This window comes from Crotalus tigris, unplaced genomic scaffold, assembly GCF_016545835.1.
Source record: "Crotalus tigris isolate CLP2741 ecotype Arizona unplaced genomic scaffold, ASM1654583v1 scf7180000024347.1601321, whole genome shotgun sequence".
Classification (NCBI taxonomy): domain Eukaryota; kingdom Metazoa; phylum Chordata; class Lepidosauria; order Squamata; family Viperidae; genus Crotalus; species Crotalus tigris.
In genome coordinates this window covers 196,566-214,549 of record NW_024100516.1, presented here as the reverse complement: position 1 = coordinate 214,549, position 17,984 = coordinate 196,566, and the positions used below count along the sequence as shown (strand labels likewise).

The window sequence follows — 17,984 nt, the reverse complement described above, 5'->3', positions numbered from 1 at the left end:
ACCCCACCCCCACAGCCAATCCTCAACAGAAATGCTCACAACAATGAAAACCTCAGACAGGAGGAAGAGCGCCGCCGGGTGGGCAGGCAGGTGTCTTGCTCGGCTGTGGCTTGGGCACTTTTTTCAGTGCCATTGTAATTTCGAACAGTCACTAAGTGAACTGTTGTAAGTCGTGGACTACCTGTACTTCATCATTTTTTTCCTTTTTTGGGGGGGGGTGTCATCAAGTTTTAGGCAACTGGTGGTACTCGGATATTGCCATGGTACAAAGTGGGACAATGGGTGAAAAGGTTGAAAAGCACTGCTTTTAGTCAACTCTCGTCTTGACTGTTCCAATGCACTTTAGAAGGAGCTGCCCTTGAAAAGCAGCCGGAAGCAATGTGTGGTTTTTGTGCAGGCCCCGGTGTGCGCATGGGTCACCTCTCCTGTGGGGAGCTACACAGGTTGCCGATTTTCTTCCGGTGCAATTCCAGGTGCTGTTTGTCACCTTGAAAGCCCTTCATGGCTTGAGACCAAGTTATCTGAGGGACCGTCTCAGAGGGACCAATTCACCAGTGGGGAAACGAATGTTGCGAGTCCCATCCCCTAAGGGGATACATCTAGGCAGGACCCAGAAGAAGGGCCTTCTCTGTGGTGGCTCCCTCCCTCTGGAACAGTGGTTCTCAACCTGTGGGTCGGGACCCCATTTGGGATCGAACGACCATTTCACGGGGGTTGCCAAACAACGCAGTTCGCCATTTTTTCCCCCTTTTCCTTAGCTGTGCTACTCCCTTTTATTCTATTGGCTTTTGAAAGCCAATAGAATAGACTCTCTTGAATAGAGTCTAATTCTATTGGCATTCAAAAGCCAATAGGAATTGTCCAGGCTGTCTCTGCCCTGCTGAGCCCGCCAAAAGTCCCATTCTGCAAACAGTATTGCACCAGTTGAGTAGTCCTTGACTTACGACCGGTTGAGTAGTCCTCGACTTACGACCGGTTGGGGTCACGGCATTAAAAAGGTTGAGAACCACTGCTCTGGAGCGTCATCCCTCCGGAAATTAGACCGGCCCCGCAGATTCAAAAAGAAAAGATCAATATGCCCTCATACACATCCACTTACTCTAGAGTAGCTCTGCAGGCTGATGGACTGCATATGGCCCATGCTTACGAGTTGTTATGATCTCTCTTTTAAATTAAAATTCCAATTCAATCATAGGCACAAACCCATAATTCTAGCAAGACATTAATATGAGCAGATTGAACAATGCACTGAGCTGGCATTTCCTTTGCATGGCATTGATTGCGTAGGAAGCTGTATGTGACTGAAAAAGGAAAAAAGAATGCCTGGCATATGAGCCTGATTCTTAATGGGTGAAAACTGAACAAGAACATACTGTCCGAGCCTGTCGTTTTGCATTTCTTTGTCTCTTGAAGAATCTCCTACCCCAGCTATAAATGTGATGGAAGGTGGTTTCCATCTAACTAATCAGAACATTATCACAATAAATTTTCGAAAGTTGTCCTTGCAGCCTGAGGATAACACAATCATTGTTGTTTGTCGGCCATTACAGGCATAATTGAAGTCCAGCTTAGTATTTTAAGAGCAGAGTAGAAAGCTAGTACAGTTTTGCATATAGAATAGAATAGAATAGAATAGAATAGAATAGGAATAGAATAGACTAGAATAAGAATAGACTAGACTAGAATAGAATAGAATAGAATAGAATAGAATAGGGACCTTGGAAGTCTTCTAGTCCAGCTCCCTGCTCAAGCAGGAGAACCCATACTATTTCAGATAAGTGACTGTCCAGCCTCTTAAAAATCTCCAGTGTTGGCGCACCCACAACTTCTGGTGGCAAGCTGTTCCATTGGTTGATTGTTATCACGGTTAGGAGGTTTCTCCTTAATTCCAGGTTGATTCTCTCCTTGGTGAGTTTCCAACCATTGTTTCTTGTCCTGCCTTCAGATGCTTTGGAGAATAGTTTGACCCCCCTCTTCTTCGTGGCAGCCCCTCAAATACTGGAATACTGCTATCATGTCTCCCCTATATCTATCTGTCTGATTGTCTGTCTGTCTGTCTATCTATCTATCTATCTATCTATCTATCTATCTATCTATCTATCTATCTATCTATCTATCTATCTATCTATCTATCAATCATCTACCTACCTACCTACCATGGTGGCCCAGTGGTTAGAATGCAGCATTGCAGGCAAACTCTGCCCACAGCCAGGAGTTCAATCCTGACCGGCTCACGGTTGACTCAGCCTTCCATCCTTCCGAGGTCGGTAAAATGAGGACCCAGATTGTTGAGGGCAACAGGCTGACTCTGTAAATGGACTTAGAGAGGGCTGTAAAGCATTGTGAAGCGGTATATAAGTCTATTGCTATTAAGGATTTTACGGGCTAAGAGGGCAGGGCCAGACCTTGCCTTGAGTGGTATGATAATTCCAGAGGGACCTGCCAACTAAAATTCCTTGGCCAACGGGATCCGCATAATGCCCCTACTGCTGGCGCACCTGGGGCAAGCTGACCCCTTTGAGGTGAGATGGTTCCTCAAGTAACTTAGACCCTCTGTTTGCTTGCCCGTCCTTTTCGATTTAGAGCGATAAAAGCAGAAAGTTGGCGATTATTCGTAAGTGTGATTGTCCACCTGGCAGCTCAGGACAACGGCAGCCATGGGAAATTGGGGACTCTGCTTCAATGTGACAGGCTAGCCCAGGGATAGGCAACCTTGGCTCTTTTATGACTTGGGGACTTCAACTCCCAGAATTCCTGAGCCAGCCACGCTGAGGGGAAAGGGAGAGGTTTCCAAGCTGAGCCAGGGTGGCTCAGGAATTCTGGGAGTTGAAGTCCACGAGTCATGAGGGGGCCATAATTTCCCCATGCTGGCTCATAAAAGGGCCAAGTTTGAAGAGCCCTATTCTATCTAGTGCAGGGGTAGGCAACCTTGGGTCTTTCATGACTTGTGGACTTCAACTCCCAGAATTCCTGAACCAGCCAGGCTGAGGGAAAAGGGAGAGGTTTCCAAGCTGAGCCATGCTGGCTGTGGAATTCTGGGAGTTGAAGTCCACCAGTCATAAAAGAGCCAAGGTTTCCTACCCCTGGTATAGGATGCCACTGAAGGACCCAGTGTTGGGTTTAGACCAGGGGTAGGCAACCTTAGTTCTTTTATGACTCGTGGACTTCAACTCCCAGAATTCCTGAGCCAGCATGGCTCAGCTCGGAAACCTCTCCCTTTCCCCTCAGCATGGTTGGTTCGGGAATTCTGGGAGTTGAAGTCCACGAGTCATAAAAGAGCTAAGGTTGCCTACCCCTGCACTAGATTAGGGCTCTTCAAACGTGGCCCTTTTATGACTCATGGACTTCAACTCCCAGAATTCCTGAGCCAGCATGAGGGAACTATGGCCCCCTCATGACTCGTGGACTTCAATTCCCAGAATTCCTGAGCCAGCATGGGGGAACTATGGCCCCCTCATGACTCGTGGACTTCAACTCCCAGAATTCCTGAGCCAACATGGCTCAGTTCGGAAACCTCTCCCTTTCCCCTCAGCATGGTTGGTTCGGGAATTCTGGGAGTTGAAGTCCACGAGTCATAAAAGAGCTAAGGTTGCCTACCCCTGCACTAGATTAGGGCTCTTCAAACGTGGCCCTTTTATGACTCATGGACTTCAACTCCCAGAATTCCTGAGCCAGCATGAGGGAACTATGGCCCCCTCATGACTCGTGGACTTCAATTCCCAGAATTCCTGAGCCAGCATGGCTCAGCTTGGAAACCTCTCCCTTTCCCCTCAGCGTGGCTAGCTCAGGAATTCTGGGAGTTGAAGTCCACGAGTCATAAAAGAGCCAAGGTTGCCTAGCCCTGGGCTAGCCGAAATGAGATCTGGCCCGCGGGCCTTGAGTTTGACACGTCTGTTCTTAACATGCATGCTTCAAAGGCTTCTCTTTCTATTAAATTTGCAAATTGGATTACACCTGGTAGCTTGGATGTTGTTCGGTCTTGGATAAAGAAAAGCATTTCTGGGTTGTTCCCCCCCCCCCCCGCATTTCTCTTTCTTAGCGCTGGAGCATGTTCCAAATTCAGTCCGCTTATGGAAGGCAGCGGTTGAATTAGAAGAACCCGAGGATGCCAGGATAATGCTGAGCCGGGCGGTGGAATGCTGTCCCACCAGCGTGGAAGTAAGTTGGCAGATTGGTTTTGTCCACGGGGTGGGTGGGTGTGTGTGTCTGTGGGTGTGTGGGTCTGTGTGTGAGCCTCTTCTTCGAAGCACCAGAAGGCAGGACAAGAAGAAACAGGTAGAATATCATTAAAGAGAATTCGAACCTAGAACTGAGGAGAAATTTCCTGACAGAACAATTAACCAGTGGAACGACTTGTCTCCAGAAGTGGTGGGTGCTCCATCACTGGAGGTCTTCACGGAAGAGGACTGGGCAGCCATTTGTCTGGGATGGTCGAGGGCAGAGGTCACCAACCTTTCTTGAGTGGTGGACCGGAAGAAAAGGGAGGGGGAAGCATTTTATGCGTGCACGCATGCGTGTGCGTGCACGGGGCTGCAAGCATGCGCGTGACGCAAATGGGGCGGGGCTAGCACTTACGTGATACTTGCTAGCCCTGCCCTGTTCTTATGCACATTGCCCTGTTTCTGCACCCTGAGGCACGGCGTCGGCCTATTTTTGTGCCCTGCAGCGCGTTGGCATCCCATTTTCGTGCCCCGAGGTGCAGCATCGGCACGTTTTCACACCTTGAGGTGCGGTGGCATCCCATTTTTGCGCCCCGTGGCGCGGCAGCAGCCCATTTTTGCACCATGCAGCAGGGTGTCCTGTTTTTGTGTCCCGTAGCCACAGCAATAGCATGTGCACGCACACATGCGCGCACTGGCCAGCCTGTCCCATGGCCCAGTATTCTATTCTGTTCTTGTTACTGTTCCTGTTCCATTCCGTTCCATTCTATTTATTGCATTCCTTTCAATTCCATTCTACTATTCTATTCTATTCTATTCTATTCTATTCTATTCTAATCTATTCTAATCTATTCTATTCTATTCTATTCTATTCTATTCTATTCTATTCTGCAATCTGTTTATTCTATTCCTATTCTATCATTATTCTATTCCTATTCTATCATTATTCTATTCTATTCTGCAATCTGTTTATTCTATTCTATTCTATCTTTTCTATTCTAATCTATTCTAATCTAATTCTATTCTATTCTATTCTATTCTATTCTATTCTATTCTGCAATCTGTTTATTCTATTCCTATTCTATCATTATTCTATTCTATTCTATCATTCTATTCTATTCTGCAATCTGTTTATTCTATTCTATTCTATCTTTTCTATTCTATTCTATTCTATTCTATCATTTTTCTATTGTATTCTATTCTATCATTATTCTATTCTATTCTATTCTATTTTCTATTCTATTCTATTCTATTCCACCCCACCCCACCCCACCCTACTTGTGCTGCCATGAGATCCTTGAGTGTACACTGATAGCACACAAGGGCATTTTGATCACTTGACCCCAGGTTTGTTGAAAGAGTCATAAGTGTGAAAAACAGTCATAAGTCATTTTTTCTCTGCTGTTGTAACTTTGGAAGGTCACTAAATGAGTGGTTGTAAGTCAAATCAGCAAAAGTCTCTGTCTGAAGAGGCAGCTGGGCAGCCTTCCTGCCAACTCGGTTCCTTTCTTCCAGCTGTGGCTTGCCCTGGCGAGACTCGAAACCTACGAGAACGCCCGTAAGGTCTTAAACAAAGCCCGCGAGAACATTCCAACGGACCGGCACATCTGGATTACAGCTGCCAAGCTTGAGGAGGCCAACGGGAACACGCAGATGGTGGAGAAGATCATCGACCGAGCCATCACCTCTTTGAGGGCCAATGGAGTGGAAATCAACCGGGAACAGTGGATCCAGGTACTCAACTGCGCATGTCTCTTTGAAAGCCTGACTTTTCCTGAATCTGTCGTCTTCCTGGCCTTTTGAAATGAGGCCTCCCAAATGACTCAAGGCGCCAAGTCAGGGAAAAGCGGCTTTAGACCATTCTGTTTATTATTTATTTCTTTTGATCTCACCTTTGTTGTGTTTACACATAATTCAAGGCAGCGAACATATCGCATCCTCCTCCCGCCTCCTATTTTTTCCTCCCACAACAACGCTGTGGGGTGGGGTAGGCTGAGAGAGAGAGAGAGGGACTGGTCCAAAGTCACCCAGCCGGCTTACATGCCTAAAGTGAGACCAGAACTCAGTGTCTCCTGATGATTGGCCCAAAGTCACCCAGCTGCCTTTTGTACTTCAGGTGGGATATTTTATTTGTTCAGGGCAGGTGGTACTATATGATAAAAATAGAATAGGAATAGGAACAGGAATAGGGATAGGAAAAGGAATGGGAACAGGAATAGGAAAAGGAAAGGGAACGGGAATAGGAACAGGAATGGGAACAGGAATAGGAATAGAAATAGGAATAGGAACAGGAATAGGAAAAGGAAAGGGAATGGGAACAGGAATAGAAATAGGAAAAGGAAAGGGAATGGGAATAGGAAAAGGAAAGGGAATGGGAATAGGAATGGGAACAGAAATAGGAATGGGAAAGGGAATGGGAACAGGAATAGGAAAAGGAATGGGAACAGGAATAGAAATAGGAAAAGGAATGGGAACAGAAATAGGAAAAGGAATGGGAACAGGAATAGAAATAGGAACAGGAAAAGGAATGGGAACAGGAATAGGAATGGAATGGAATAAACATTGTAGAATAGAATCGAAATACAGAATAGAGTAGAATTGAAATATAGAGTAGAATAGAATAGAATATAATAGAATAGAATAAACAGAATAGAATAGAATAGAATAAACAGAATAGAATAGAATAGAATAGAGTAAGGGAGTGGAGTGAAGTGGAAGGAAGAGAAGAGAATATAGAACAGAATAGAATAATAACTTCATTGTCACTTTAAATGTATAGTAATCAGCATACATTAAAATGAGATTTCGTTGCATATAGCTCTCAAAGGGCAACCACCTCCAATACACACTGCATAAACATGACAAAATAATAATAATTATGCATATACTCACATGCACACGCATATATGACCCAGAGGAAAAACATAGTTTAGTTTGGGTGTATATACATATACATCTGGAATAGAATGAATACATGTGGAAAATCTATTGGAAAATGTCTCAGTACATTTCATAACAATTTCTGTGGAAGCTCGGGACATGAGAAATATATGAGAATATTTGTAGCTCAAGATTGAAATAAGGGGTCCTCTCTGAGCTTGATTGTTTTCTTGCAGATGTTTCATTACCCATACTATGGCTTTACTTAGTTTGGGTACTCAAAAGCCTGCAAGAAATCAACCATGTTCAGAAAGCACCAAAGATACCTCAAATATATGAATGTTTCATATGTTATGGATTGAAACTGCTGGTCTTCTGGAATCTACCAAAAATAGATGGGAGAGTTTAAGAAGGATAGTTGCAAAACACGCAATAGAAGAGAATATTTTTTTCTCCTTCTTTCAGTTCTAGTTAAATATTTAATCACTGCCACCCCGTCAACTAATGAAGCACGTGTATCTGTCACTGCTCATCACTCTAAAGCAGTGGTTCTCAGCCTGTGGGTCGGGACCCCATTTGGGGTCGAACGACCATTTCACGGGGGTCGCCAAACAACGCAGTCCGCCATTTTTTCCCCCTTTTCCTTAGCTGTGCTACTCCCTCTTATTCTATTGGCTTTTGAAAGCCAATAGAATAGACTCTCTTGAATAGAGTCTAATTCTATTGGCTTTCAAAAGCCAATAGGAATATTCCAGGCTGTCTCTGCCCTGCTGAGCCCGCCAAAAGTCCCATTCTGCAAACGGTGCTGCACCAGTTGAGCAGTCCTCGACTTACGACCGGTTGAGTAGTCCTCAACTTATGACCGATTGGGGGTCGTGGCATTAAAAAGGTTGAGAACCACTGCTCTAAAGTGAATTTTTCAAGAGAAAAGAATTATTATTGTTACTGGTTTTTTTTTTCTCCATTGGAAATGAAAAATGCTTAGCCTGAACATGCATTCTTCTAAGACAGGAGTCTTTAACCTAGGCGACTTTAAGACCAGTGGATTTCAACTCCCAGAATTCCATGCTGGCTGGGGAATTCTGGGAGTTGAAGTCCACAAATCTTAAAGTGGCACAAGGGTGGAAAGCCCTGTTCTCAGATATTGCGACTTCTCACCTCTGCTTGGGTGAAAAGGCAGTGGCAAGGGGGAAAGAACAGCCAGTTTAGTTATGGGCATTGCCAGGCTAGGACAAACTGATGCTCTCAGGGATGTGTGTGTGTTGGGATGGAATTGCCCCTTTTCTTGCCCTGGCTGAGGGACGTCAAAATAATTTTTTCCCCCCAGGATGCTGAAGAATGCGACAAAGCTGGAAGCGTGGCCACGTGCCAAGCTATCATGAGAGCAGTCATTGGAATTGGGATTGAAGAGGAAGACCGCAAACACACCTGGATGGAAGATGCTGATAGTGTAAGTGCAAGACCTCAGGTGTGAAGCTGAGGACAGGCCCAGGTGGCAGAGTTAGAGGTGAAACACTATAGCCCAGGGGTCTTCAAAGTGGGTCCTTTTATGACTTGTGGACTTCAAATTTTCTAGTCATTTTCTGATGTAAGCCACCCCCCTTCCTCTGAATTGTGATTTAAATTGGATATCTTTAGTGGGTGTGTACAGTTAACGACCCCAATTGGAACCCAAAACACCCATTGCTCACCAAGGGAGTTGTTAAATGAGTTTTCTCCCATTTTACGTCCTTTTAGGGGGGGAGGGGGGGTTTGTTGTAACTTTAAACCATCGGTAAGTGACGGTCATAATTCAAGGAATGCCTGTAGGCCTGCCCAAAAAATGTTCTTGATTGAATATGCAGATCAGATTATGATTGGTCACTAAAAACGGCTTGTTTGACCCGTGTTCCTTTATTTTTTTCCCCATAGTGCGTGGCCCACAATGCCTTGGAGTGCGCCAGGGCAATTTACGCTTACGCCCTGCAAGTTTTTCCCAGCAAGAAGAGTGTTTGGCTACGAGCAGCCTATTTTGAAAAGAATCACGGAACGAGGTACTCCCCCCCCCCCGTGTGCTGCATCACAAAAATTCTCCTGGAAGCTGGTTGGGGCGATTATTCCACTCCACTCCATTCCATTCCATTCCACTCCATTCCATTCTATTCCATTCCATTCCACTCCACTCCACTCCATATTTTCTGTTCTGTTCTATTACGACCGTTGCCACAGTTGTTAAGTGAATCACTGCAATTCTTAAGTTAGTGATGCGGTGGTTAAGGGCATCTGGCTTCCCCATGGAATTTGCTTGTCAAAGGGTCACAAAAGGGAATCACGTGACTCTGGGACACTGCAACCGCCATAAATATGAGTCAGTTGCCAAGCGCCTGAATTTTCATCACAGGATCGTGGCTGCAACAGTCGTAAGGGTGAAATGCTGTCATAAGCCAGTTTTTTTCTGTGCTGTTGTAACTTGGAACGGTGACTACCGACCCAGCTGGAAAATAAGCCCTAGCACAGGGGTAGGCAACCTTGGCTCTTTTATGATTCGTGGACTTCAACTCCCAGAATTCCTGAGCCAGCCATGCTGAGGGGAAAGGGAGAGTTTTCCAACCTGAGCCATGTTGGCTCGGGAATTCTGGGAGTTAAAGTCCACAAGTCATAAAAGAGCCAGGTTTGAAGACCCCTGCCCTATACCAGGGGTAGGCAACCTTGGCTCTTTTATGGCTTGTGGACTTCAACTCCCAGGATCCCCGAGCCAGCCTGGCTCGGCTTGGAAACCTCTCCCTTTCCCCTCAGCCTGGCTGGCTCAGGAATTCTGGGAGTTGAAGTCCACGAGTCATAAAAGAGCCAAGGTTGCCTACCCCTGCCCTAGCATGATTTTTCAAGACGCTTGTAATACAAGCCCCCATTAAGATTGTCAGACAGACGGATGCATTTAGCACCGTGTTTTCCCCCCAAATAAGGCTTAACCGGAAAATGTCTCTTTTGGAGCAAAAATTAATATATGACCCGGTCTTATTTTGGGGGAAACAGGTACAGTGGGGCAAAAAGTATTTAGTCAGCCCCCAATTGTGCAAGTTCTCCCACTTAAGATGAGAGAGGCCTGTAATTGTCATCATAGGTAGACCTCAACTATGAGAGACAAAATGAGAAAAGAAATCCAGACAATCACAAAATTTTGTCATTTTGTCTCTCATAGTTGAGGTCTACCTATGATGACAATTACAGGCCTCTCTCATCTTTTTAAGTGGGAGAACTTGGTGGCTGACTAAATACTTTTTTGCCCCACTGTAAATGAACTGTTGTAAGTCAAGGACTACCTGTGTTGCATCTTTAAATTTAAAATCACAAGCGAGATGCCCGGACGATGGCCTGCTAATTTCTTTGGGCTGCTGTCTACTTTCAGGGAATCTTTGGAGGCTCTTTTGCAAAGGGCGGTGGCTCACTGCCCCAAGGCTGAAGTCTTGTGGCTCATGGGGGCAAAATCCAAATGGCTGGCCGGCGATGTCCCTGCAGCCAGGAGTATCCTGGCCTTGGCTTTCCAGGTGAGTGCACGGCGTTCATCGGGTCCTCCCCTTGGGCAGGGATCCCTTTGGAACAGAGGGCTAACAGCAGTATTTCTAAATCTTGGCAATTTGAAGATGTGTGAGCTTCAACTCCTAGAATTCCCTAGCCTGAACAACAAAGATGATTAGAGGACTGGAGGCTAAAACATATAAGAAACGGCTCAATAGTAGTAACTGTGAGAGGGATCTTGGAGTCCTAGTGGACAATCATCTAAATATGAGCCAGCCATACTGCAGCTGCCAAAAAGGCCAACATAGTGCTAGGGTGCATTAACAGAGGGATAGAATCAAGATCACCTGAAGTGTTAATACCACTTTACAATGCCTTGGTTAAGGCCACACCTGGAATCCTGCATCCAGTTTTGGTCACCGTGCTGTAAAAAAGATGTTGAGACTCTAGAAAGAGTACAGAGAAGAGCAACAAAGACGATTAGGGGACTGGAGGCTAAAACATATAAGGAACGGTTGCTGGAATTGGGTATGTCTAGTAGTTTAATGAAGAGAAGGACGAGGGGGGACAGGATAGCAGCCTTCCAATATCTCCGGGGCTGCCCCAAAGAAGAGGGAGTCAAGCTCTTCTCCAAAGCGCCTGAAGGGAGGACAAGAAGCAACGGGTGGAAACTCACCAAGGAGAGAAGCAACCTAGAATTAAGGAGAAACTTGCTGACAGTGAGAACAATTAACCAGTGGAACAACCTGCCTCCAGAAGCGGTGAATGCTCCAACACTGGAAGGTTTTTAAGAAGAGACTGGACAGCCATTTGTCCGAAATGGCATAGGGTTTCCTGCCTGAGCAGGGGGCTGGATTAGATGACCTCCAAGGTCCCTTCCAACTTTATTATTATTATTATTATTATTATTATTATTATTATTATTATTATTATTATTATTATTATTAAGTTGCCCATGTTGAGAAACCCTGTCTTAAAGCATTGAGCCCATTTCAGAAAGGAAGCTGTAGGGAATGGGGAATTCTGGGAGTTGAAGTCCACCCAACTTCAAGTTGCCAAGTTTGAGAAACACTGGATTACACAGTATTTTAGATTTTGTTTAGAAGCATGACTGGCCATCTGCTCAAAACGTTTTCAGGTTGTTGTTTTTTTTTTAAAAAAAAATGAGATAAAAATATGATGTAGATCAGGCATGTCTGTGGGCTGCATACAGTTCTGATTAACTAGTAATTTGGCCCCATAAGATAACAACAACAACAGGGCTGCCTAGATATATTCAATTCAATTTATTACAGCCAAAGGCCACACATAAACCAAGCATCCAAATAAAACAAAACTAAACAGAACTATCCTAAGAGAACATAGCAATACATCACAATCAATGATGCAATCAATGGGCGACCAAGGTCTGCCTAGTTTTACAGACAGTATATCAAAAACAAGCTAGCTTCGGAAAAACTGAATCATACTGATTTGACAATAAACTGCCTAGATCAGTGTTATCAACCTGTGGGTCGGGACCCCATTTGGGGTCGAATGACCATTTCACTGGGGTCGCCAAACAACGCAGTCCGCCATTTTTTCCCCCCTTTTCATTAGCTGGGCTCCTCCCTTTTATTCTATTGGCTTTTGAAAGCCAATAGAATAGACTCTCTTGAATAGAGTCTAATTCTATTGGCTTTCAAAAGCCAATAGGAATTGTCCAGGCTGTCTCTGTCCTGCTGAGTCCGCCAAAAGTCCCATTCTGCAAACGGTGCTGCACCAGTTGAGTAGTCCTCGACTTACGATCGGTTGGGGGGTCACGGCATTAAAAAGGTTGAGAACCACTGGCCTAGATATATGGAAATCCTGTACTTATTAGACCTGAATAGTTTGACTTTGCAAAGCACCACTCTACTCGAACTGCCCATGTACTCAGACCTCACTTTAACAGCTCTTAGGTCCTTGGTTAGGACTTGAACTGTTCAGTTTTTACCAGCCCCAGACCGTGAATCGAATTGAAGATGAAATAATAACAACAACAATGAATAAAAGAAGTTGGTTATTTATACACATTTGTAGATTAGTTCAGCCCTCCCGCTCTCTAAAGTGGTGTCTTAACCAGCAGACCAAACTGTCTCTCATGATACTTAGCTAGCACAAAGTGCCACTCATAACAGAATAAAACAGGGGGGGTCTTCCAACTTGGGAGTGCCTGGCTGAGGAATTCTGGGAGCTGAAGTCCACAAGTCATAAAAGGGCCAAGTTGGAAGACCCCTGGAATAGAAGAAGTGGAGGATTCAGCCCGATACATTCGCCCTGGTGCAACGAGACTTTCTGATGCTTCTTTCCTGTCTCTCTTGATGACTTGATATTTTCAGGCCAATCCCAACAGCGAAGAGATTTGGCTGGCTGCCGTGAAGTTGGAATCCGAAAATAACGAATACGAACGAGCGAGGCGCTTGTTGGCCAAGGCCCGTAGCAGCGCCCCCACGGCGAGGGTAAGTCCACTCTATCTGGAGAATGTAAATCTGTTGAAAGAACTTCTGTCGCTTTCCGTTAACGCATCAAGCTGTGTTTTCTGCTCATCTGCTCGGTTCAGTGTATCCCAATTTTGGCCATTTCTAGCAGTAGAGACTTCATCTCCCTGAATTCCTATCAGTGGCTGTGCTGTCAGTTCTAAGGCAGGACTAGAACTCACTGTCTCCTGGTGATTGGCCCAAAGTCACCCAGCTGGCTTTCAGACCTAAGGCGGGACTAGAACTCATGTCTCTTGGGGATCGGCCCAAAGTCACCCAACTGGCTTTCATGCCTAAGGCAAGACTAGAACTCAAAGTCTCCTGGTGATTGGCCCAAAGTGACCCAGCCGGCTTTCATGCCTAAGGCGGGACTAGAACTCATAGTCACCTAGTGATTGGCCTAAAGTTTCCCATCCAGCTTTCATACCTAAGGCAAGACTAGAACCCACAGTTTCTAGTCTGATGCCTTAACTACTATACCAAATTAACTTGCAGGCTATAATTATTACAATTAATTTATTATTTAACAGGTTGGCAGACCAATTTTTCTCGTTTTATTTTTCATAGCATAGCATGGCATGGCATGGAATAGGAATAGCAATAGAGTGGAGTGGAGTGGAGTGGAGTAGAATAGAATATAGAATAGAATATAGAATAGAACAGAATATAGAATAGAAAAGAATAGAATATAGAATATAGAATACAGAATAGGAGTGGAGTGGAATAGAATAGAATAGAATAGAATAGAATAGAATAGAATAGAATAGAATAGAATATAGAATATAGAATATAGAAAAAAATAGAATATAGAAAAAAATAGAATATAGAATAGAATAGAATATAGAATATAGAATAGAATAATAGAATAGAATAGAATATAGAATAGAAAAGAATAGAATATAGAATAGAATAGAATAAAATATAGAATAGAATAGAATATAGAATAGAATATAGAATAGAGCAGAATATAGAATAGAAAAGAATAGAATATAGAATACAAAATAGGAGTGGAGTGGAATGGAATAGAATATAGAATATAGAATATAGAAAAGAATAGAATATAGAATAGAATAGAATAGAATATAGAATAGAATAATAGAATAGAATATAGAATAGAAAAGAATAGAATAGAATATAGAATAGAATAGAATATAGAATAGAAGAATAGAATAGAATAGGAGTAGAGTAGAATAGAATAGAATAGAATAATAACTTTATTGTCACTTTACATGTACACTAATTAACATACATTAAAATGAAATTTCGTTGCATTCAGCTCTCAAAGGGTCACCCCCTCCGATCTACACTACATAAAGATGACAAAAATAAATAAATATAGAACATTGCCAAATAGGTAAAATCCGCATCTGTCGTTTACAATATTCCCATTTTTTTTCTAAGTCCCTCCTCGGGGGGGGGGGGGGGGAAGGAGCTTAGGAACAACTTGAAACAAGCTGCTGTGCTATTACAGTCAGGGTAGTTGAGTAGACCCTGTGCAGCACTTAACGTGCATCTGGCAATTGTGGCCGTCCTCAAAACCTCTAGTCAGTGTGTGTGTGTGTGTGTGTGTGTGTGTGTGTGTAAAAATTTTGGAAGGTGGGGGGATTCCTCTGGATTAGGGTCGAAGGCGAAGGCTCCTTGCTTCTTCCCAGGTCTTCATGAAATCTGTCAAACTCGAGTGGGTGCTTGGGAACATTGCCGCCGCCCAGGAGCTCTGTGAGGAAGCCCTGAAGCATTATGAAGACTTCCCCAAGCTCTGGATGATGAAAGGGCAGATAGAAGAGCAGGAGGAGCTGATGGAGAACGCCCGGGATGCCTACAATCAAGGGGTAAGCCTCTCTCGCTCGCGGAGAAGATCCTGGCCTGTCTCAGAATGTCCTTATTATCCCTGTGCATGGGGAGTCCTTAAGCCAGACATGTCAAACACAAGGCCCGGGGGCCAGATGCGGCCCGCAAAGGGGTTTTATGTGGCCCGTGAAGCCATCCTGGAAACAGGGAGGGAATGGCCCCCACTGCCTTGGCCCTGGCCCAGTCCAGCTGGGAGCCAATGTACAATTTTGTGGTGGCCATCTATGCTGAAACGCATTCAGTCTTAGCTCCACAAGGCCATCCGGAACCAGCCCCTGCCGCGTTGGCCCCGCCCCCTGGGTGCATGCTGGGGAGGGGTCACCCTTTGTGAGGAATGAAGAAATGGACCATGCCTTGGCGCTCGCCCTGCTCCCATCCCCTTTTGCCAGAGACCCTCAGATCTGTCCCACTCCTGCCCAGGCCCCCACAGGCACCCTTGACGCGAATGATGTAGAACTGGCCATGCCCACCCAGTAGGCCACACCCACTCCATCCATGCCCACCCAGTAGGCCGCACCCCCCCTGAGGGCAACCGCAATGCTGATGCGGCCCTCAATGAAATTGAGTTTGACACCCCTGCCTTAAGCGAATATAGCGGTCATAAAGCGAACACGGTGGTCATTGAAAGAACACCAGAGTCATTCGGTGTCTACAATGGGTGGGTTTTGTTTGTTTTTTTGCCACATAGTGAAAATAATAGACTGCTTCCCTGAAAGTAAGGCCTACTCTGAAAATAAGCCCTAGCTTGATTTGGGGGGGGTTAATAGAAGCCCTACCCCCAAAATAAGCCCTAGTTTTGCGGTGAGGCACACACTTAAAAATCAAGCTAGGGTGGGGGTGGGGAGGTGGAGCCAATCCACGCACCCACACCCACTTTTTTCTTGCAGCCAGGCCTCTCCTTGCCGGTCCACTTCTTCTGTGGCATCTCCTTCAGCCAGGCCTGCATTTCTTAGGCCTGCATTTCTGGAAAGGCCACTGCAGCCAAGAACTGAGCTCCGGATTGAATCCATAGCTCGGTACTTGGCTGCAGAGGCCTTCCGGAAAGGCCTGACTGCGAAATGCAGGCCGGAGCTCCCATTCTCAGCTGCAGAATGAAGCTGCTCCTTCCGCCACAGAAGAAGTGGGCCAGCTGGGCAGGGCTGTCGGTGCAGAAGGTAAGTAAAAAAGACGCACATCCCGAATATAAGACCTGGTGCCTCTTTTGGAGGCAATAAATAAATAAGAAAAAGAAAGAAAAAAAGGAAGGAAGGAAGGAGGGAGAGAGAGGGGGGGAAAGAAGGAAGGAAGGAAGGAGAGAGAGAAAGGAAGGAAGGAAGGAGGAAGGAAAGAGAAAGAAAGAAAGAGAGAGAGAGAGAAAGAAAGAAAGAAAGAAAGACCCAGTCTTATTTTGAGGGAAACACAGGTATATTGAGGAATCACTGCAGTTATGAGTGGATCTGGCTTCCCCACTGACTTGGCTTGTCAGAAGATCGCAAAAAGGGGATCACGTGACCCCAGGACCCTGCAACCGTCATAAGTACATGCCAGTTTCCAAGCTTTTGAATTTAGATCAATGACCACGGGGATGCTGCAGCGGCCGTAAGTGTGAAAAACGGTCATAAGTCACTTTTTTCAGTACCCCCCCCCCCATAATGATCCCTAAGCGAATGCTGATAAGTCGAGGACTTAACCCGTACAACATTTTCTCTCCGTCCACTTCCCAACAGCTGAAAAAATGCCCGGGTTCAATCCCCCTTTGGCTGCTGCTGTCCAGACTGGAAGAGAAGGTTGGCCAGCTCACCCGGGCCAGAGCCATCTTGGAGAAATCTCGCCTGAAGAATCCCAAGAACCAAGATTTGTGGTAAGGAGGAAAGCCTACCGATCAGAAGCCGTGAAACACAATGACGGAGGGCTTTGAAGTCAAACTTCACGGTTGATTGATTAACCTGTTAAGGCAGTGGTTCTCAACCTTTTTAATGCCGCGACCCCAACCGGTCATAAGTCGAGGACTACTCAACCGTTTGCAGAATGGGACTTTTGGCGGGCTCAGCAGGGCAGAGACAGCCTGGACAATTCCTATTGGCTTTTGAAAGCCAATAGAATTAGACTCTATTCAAGAGAGTCTATTCTATTGGCTTTCAAAAGCCAATAGAATAAAAGAGAGTAGCACAGCTAAGGAAAAGGGAGAAAAAAATGGCGGACTGCGTTGTTTGGCGATCCCCGTGAAATGGTCGTTCGACTCCAAATGGGGTCCCGACCCACAGGTTGAGAACCACTGGGTTGAGTCCCTGCAGATTTTACCCCACTCGTCATTGCGCTGCTCACCTCCCTTTCAAGGCTGTTGAGCCAGCTCTGTCCAAAGGCATTTCCGTGGTCACGTGGCCTGCATGACGTCACGGAGTGCTGTTACCTTCCCACCAAAGTGGTACCTATTTACCTACTCGCATTTGCGTGCTTCCCAACTGCTAGGAAGGGCAGGAGCTGGAGCAAGGAGCAGGAGCTCACCCCATCGCGTGGTGCTCGAGTCACAAACCTGGGCAACCAGCTTTTCTAGCCGAGAAAGCCAGTATCTTAATGGAACAGAATAGAATAGAGCTGGAAGGAACCTTGGAGGTCTTCTAGTCCAGCCCCCTGCTCAAGCGGGAGAACCTATACCGTCTCAAGACAGTTTCTTCTTAAAAATCTCCAGTGATGGAGCGCCCACGATTTCTGGAGGCAAGGTGTTCCACTGGTTGAGTGTCCTCGCTGTCAGGAAACATATCCTTAATTCTAGGTTGCTTTTCTCCTTGATCAGTTTCCAACCATTGTTTCTCATCCTGCCCTCTGGTGCTTTGGTGAACCAGCTGGCCCCCTCTGCCTTGTGGCAGCCCCTCAAGATACTGGGACTACTATCACGTCTCCCCTATTTCTTCTTTTCTTTAGACTAGCCCAGAGGCGGGGAACCTTGGCTCTTATGTGACTCGTGGACTTCAACTCCCAGAATTCCTGAGCCAGCCCTGCTGAGGGGAAAGGGAGAGGTTTCCAAGCTGAGCCATGCTGGCTAGGAATTCTGGGAGTTGAAGTCCACGAGTCATGAAGCGGCCTAGGCCCAGGCCAGAGGTAGGTAAACTTGGCTCTTTTGTGA

General features: G+C 45.6%; 1 protein-coding gene across 1 annotated transcript in view; it reads left to right on the top strand.

Moving 5' to 3' along the window:
• Positions 1-17,984, top strand: part of PRPF6 (pre-mRNA processing factor 6) — a 48,833-nt gene that overhangs the window by 18,763 nt on the left and 12,086 nt on the right. The window contains exons 10-17 of the mRNA XM_039326937.1: positions 4,040-4,158; positions 5,676-5,894; positions 8,368-8,490; positions 8,952-9,073; positions 10,426-10,564; positions 12,896-13,015; positions 14,686-14,862; positions 16,588-16,721. Coding sequence (XP_039182871.1) covers positions 4,040-4,158; positions 5,676-5,894; positions 8,368-8,490; positions 8,952-9,073; positions 10,426-10,564; positions 12,896-13,015; positions 14,686-14,862; positions 16,588-16,721 — 1,153 coding nt within the window. The remainder of the gene's footprint in view (positions 1-4,039; positions 4,159-5,675; positions 5,895-8,367; positions 8,491-8,951; positions 9,074-10,425; positions 10,565-12,895; positions 13,016-14,685; positions 14,863-16,587; positions 16,722-17,984) is intronic.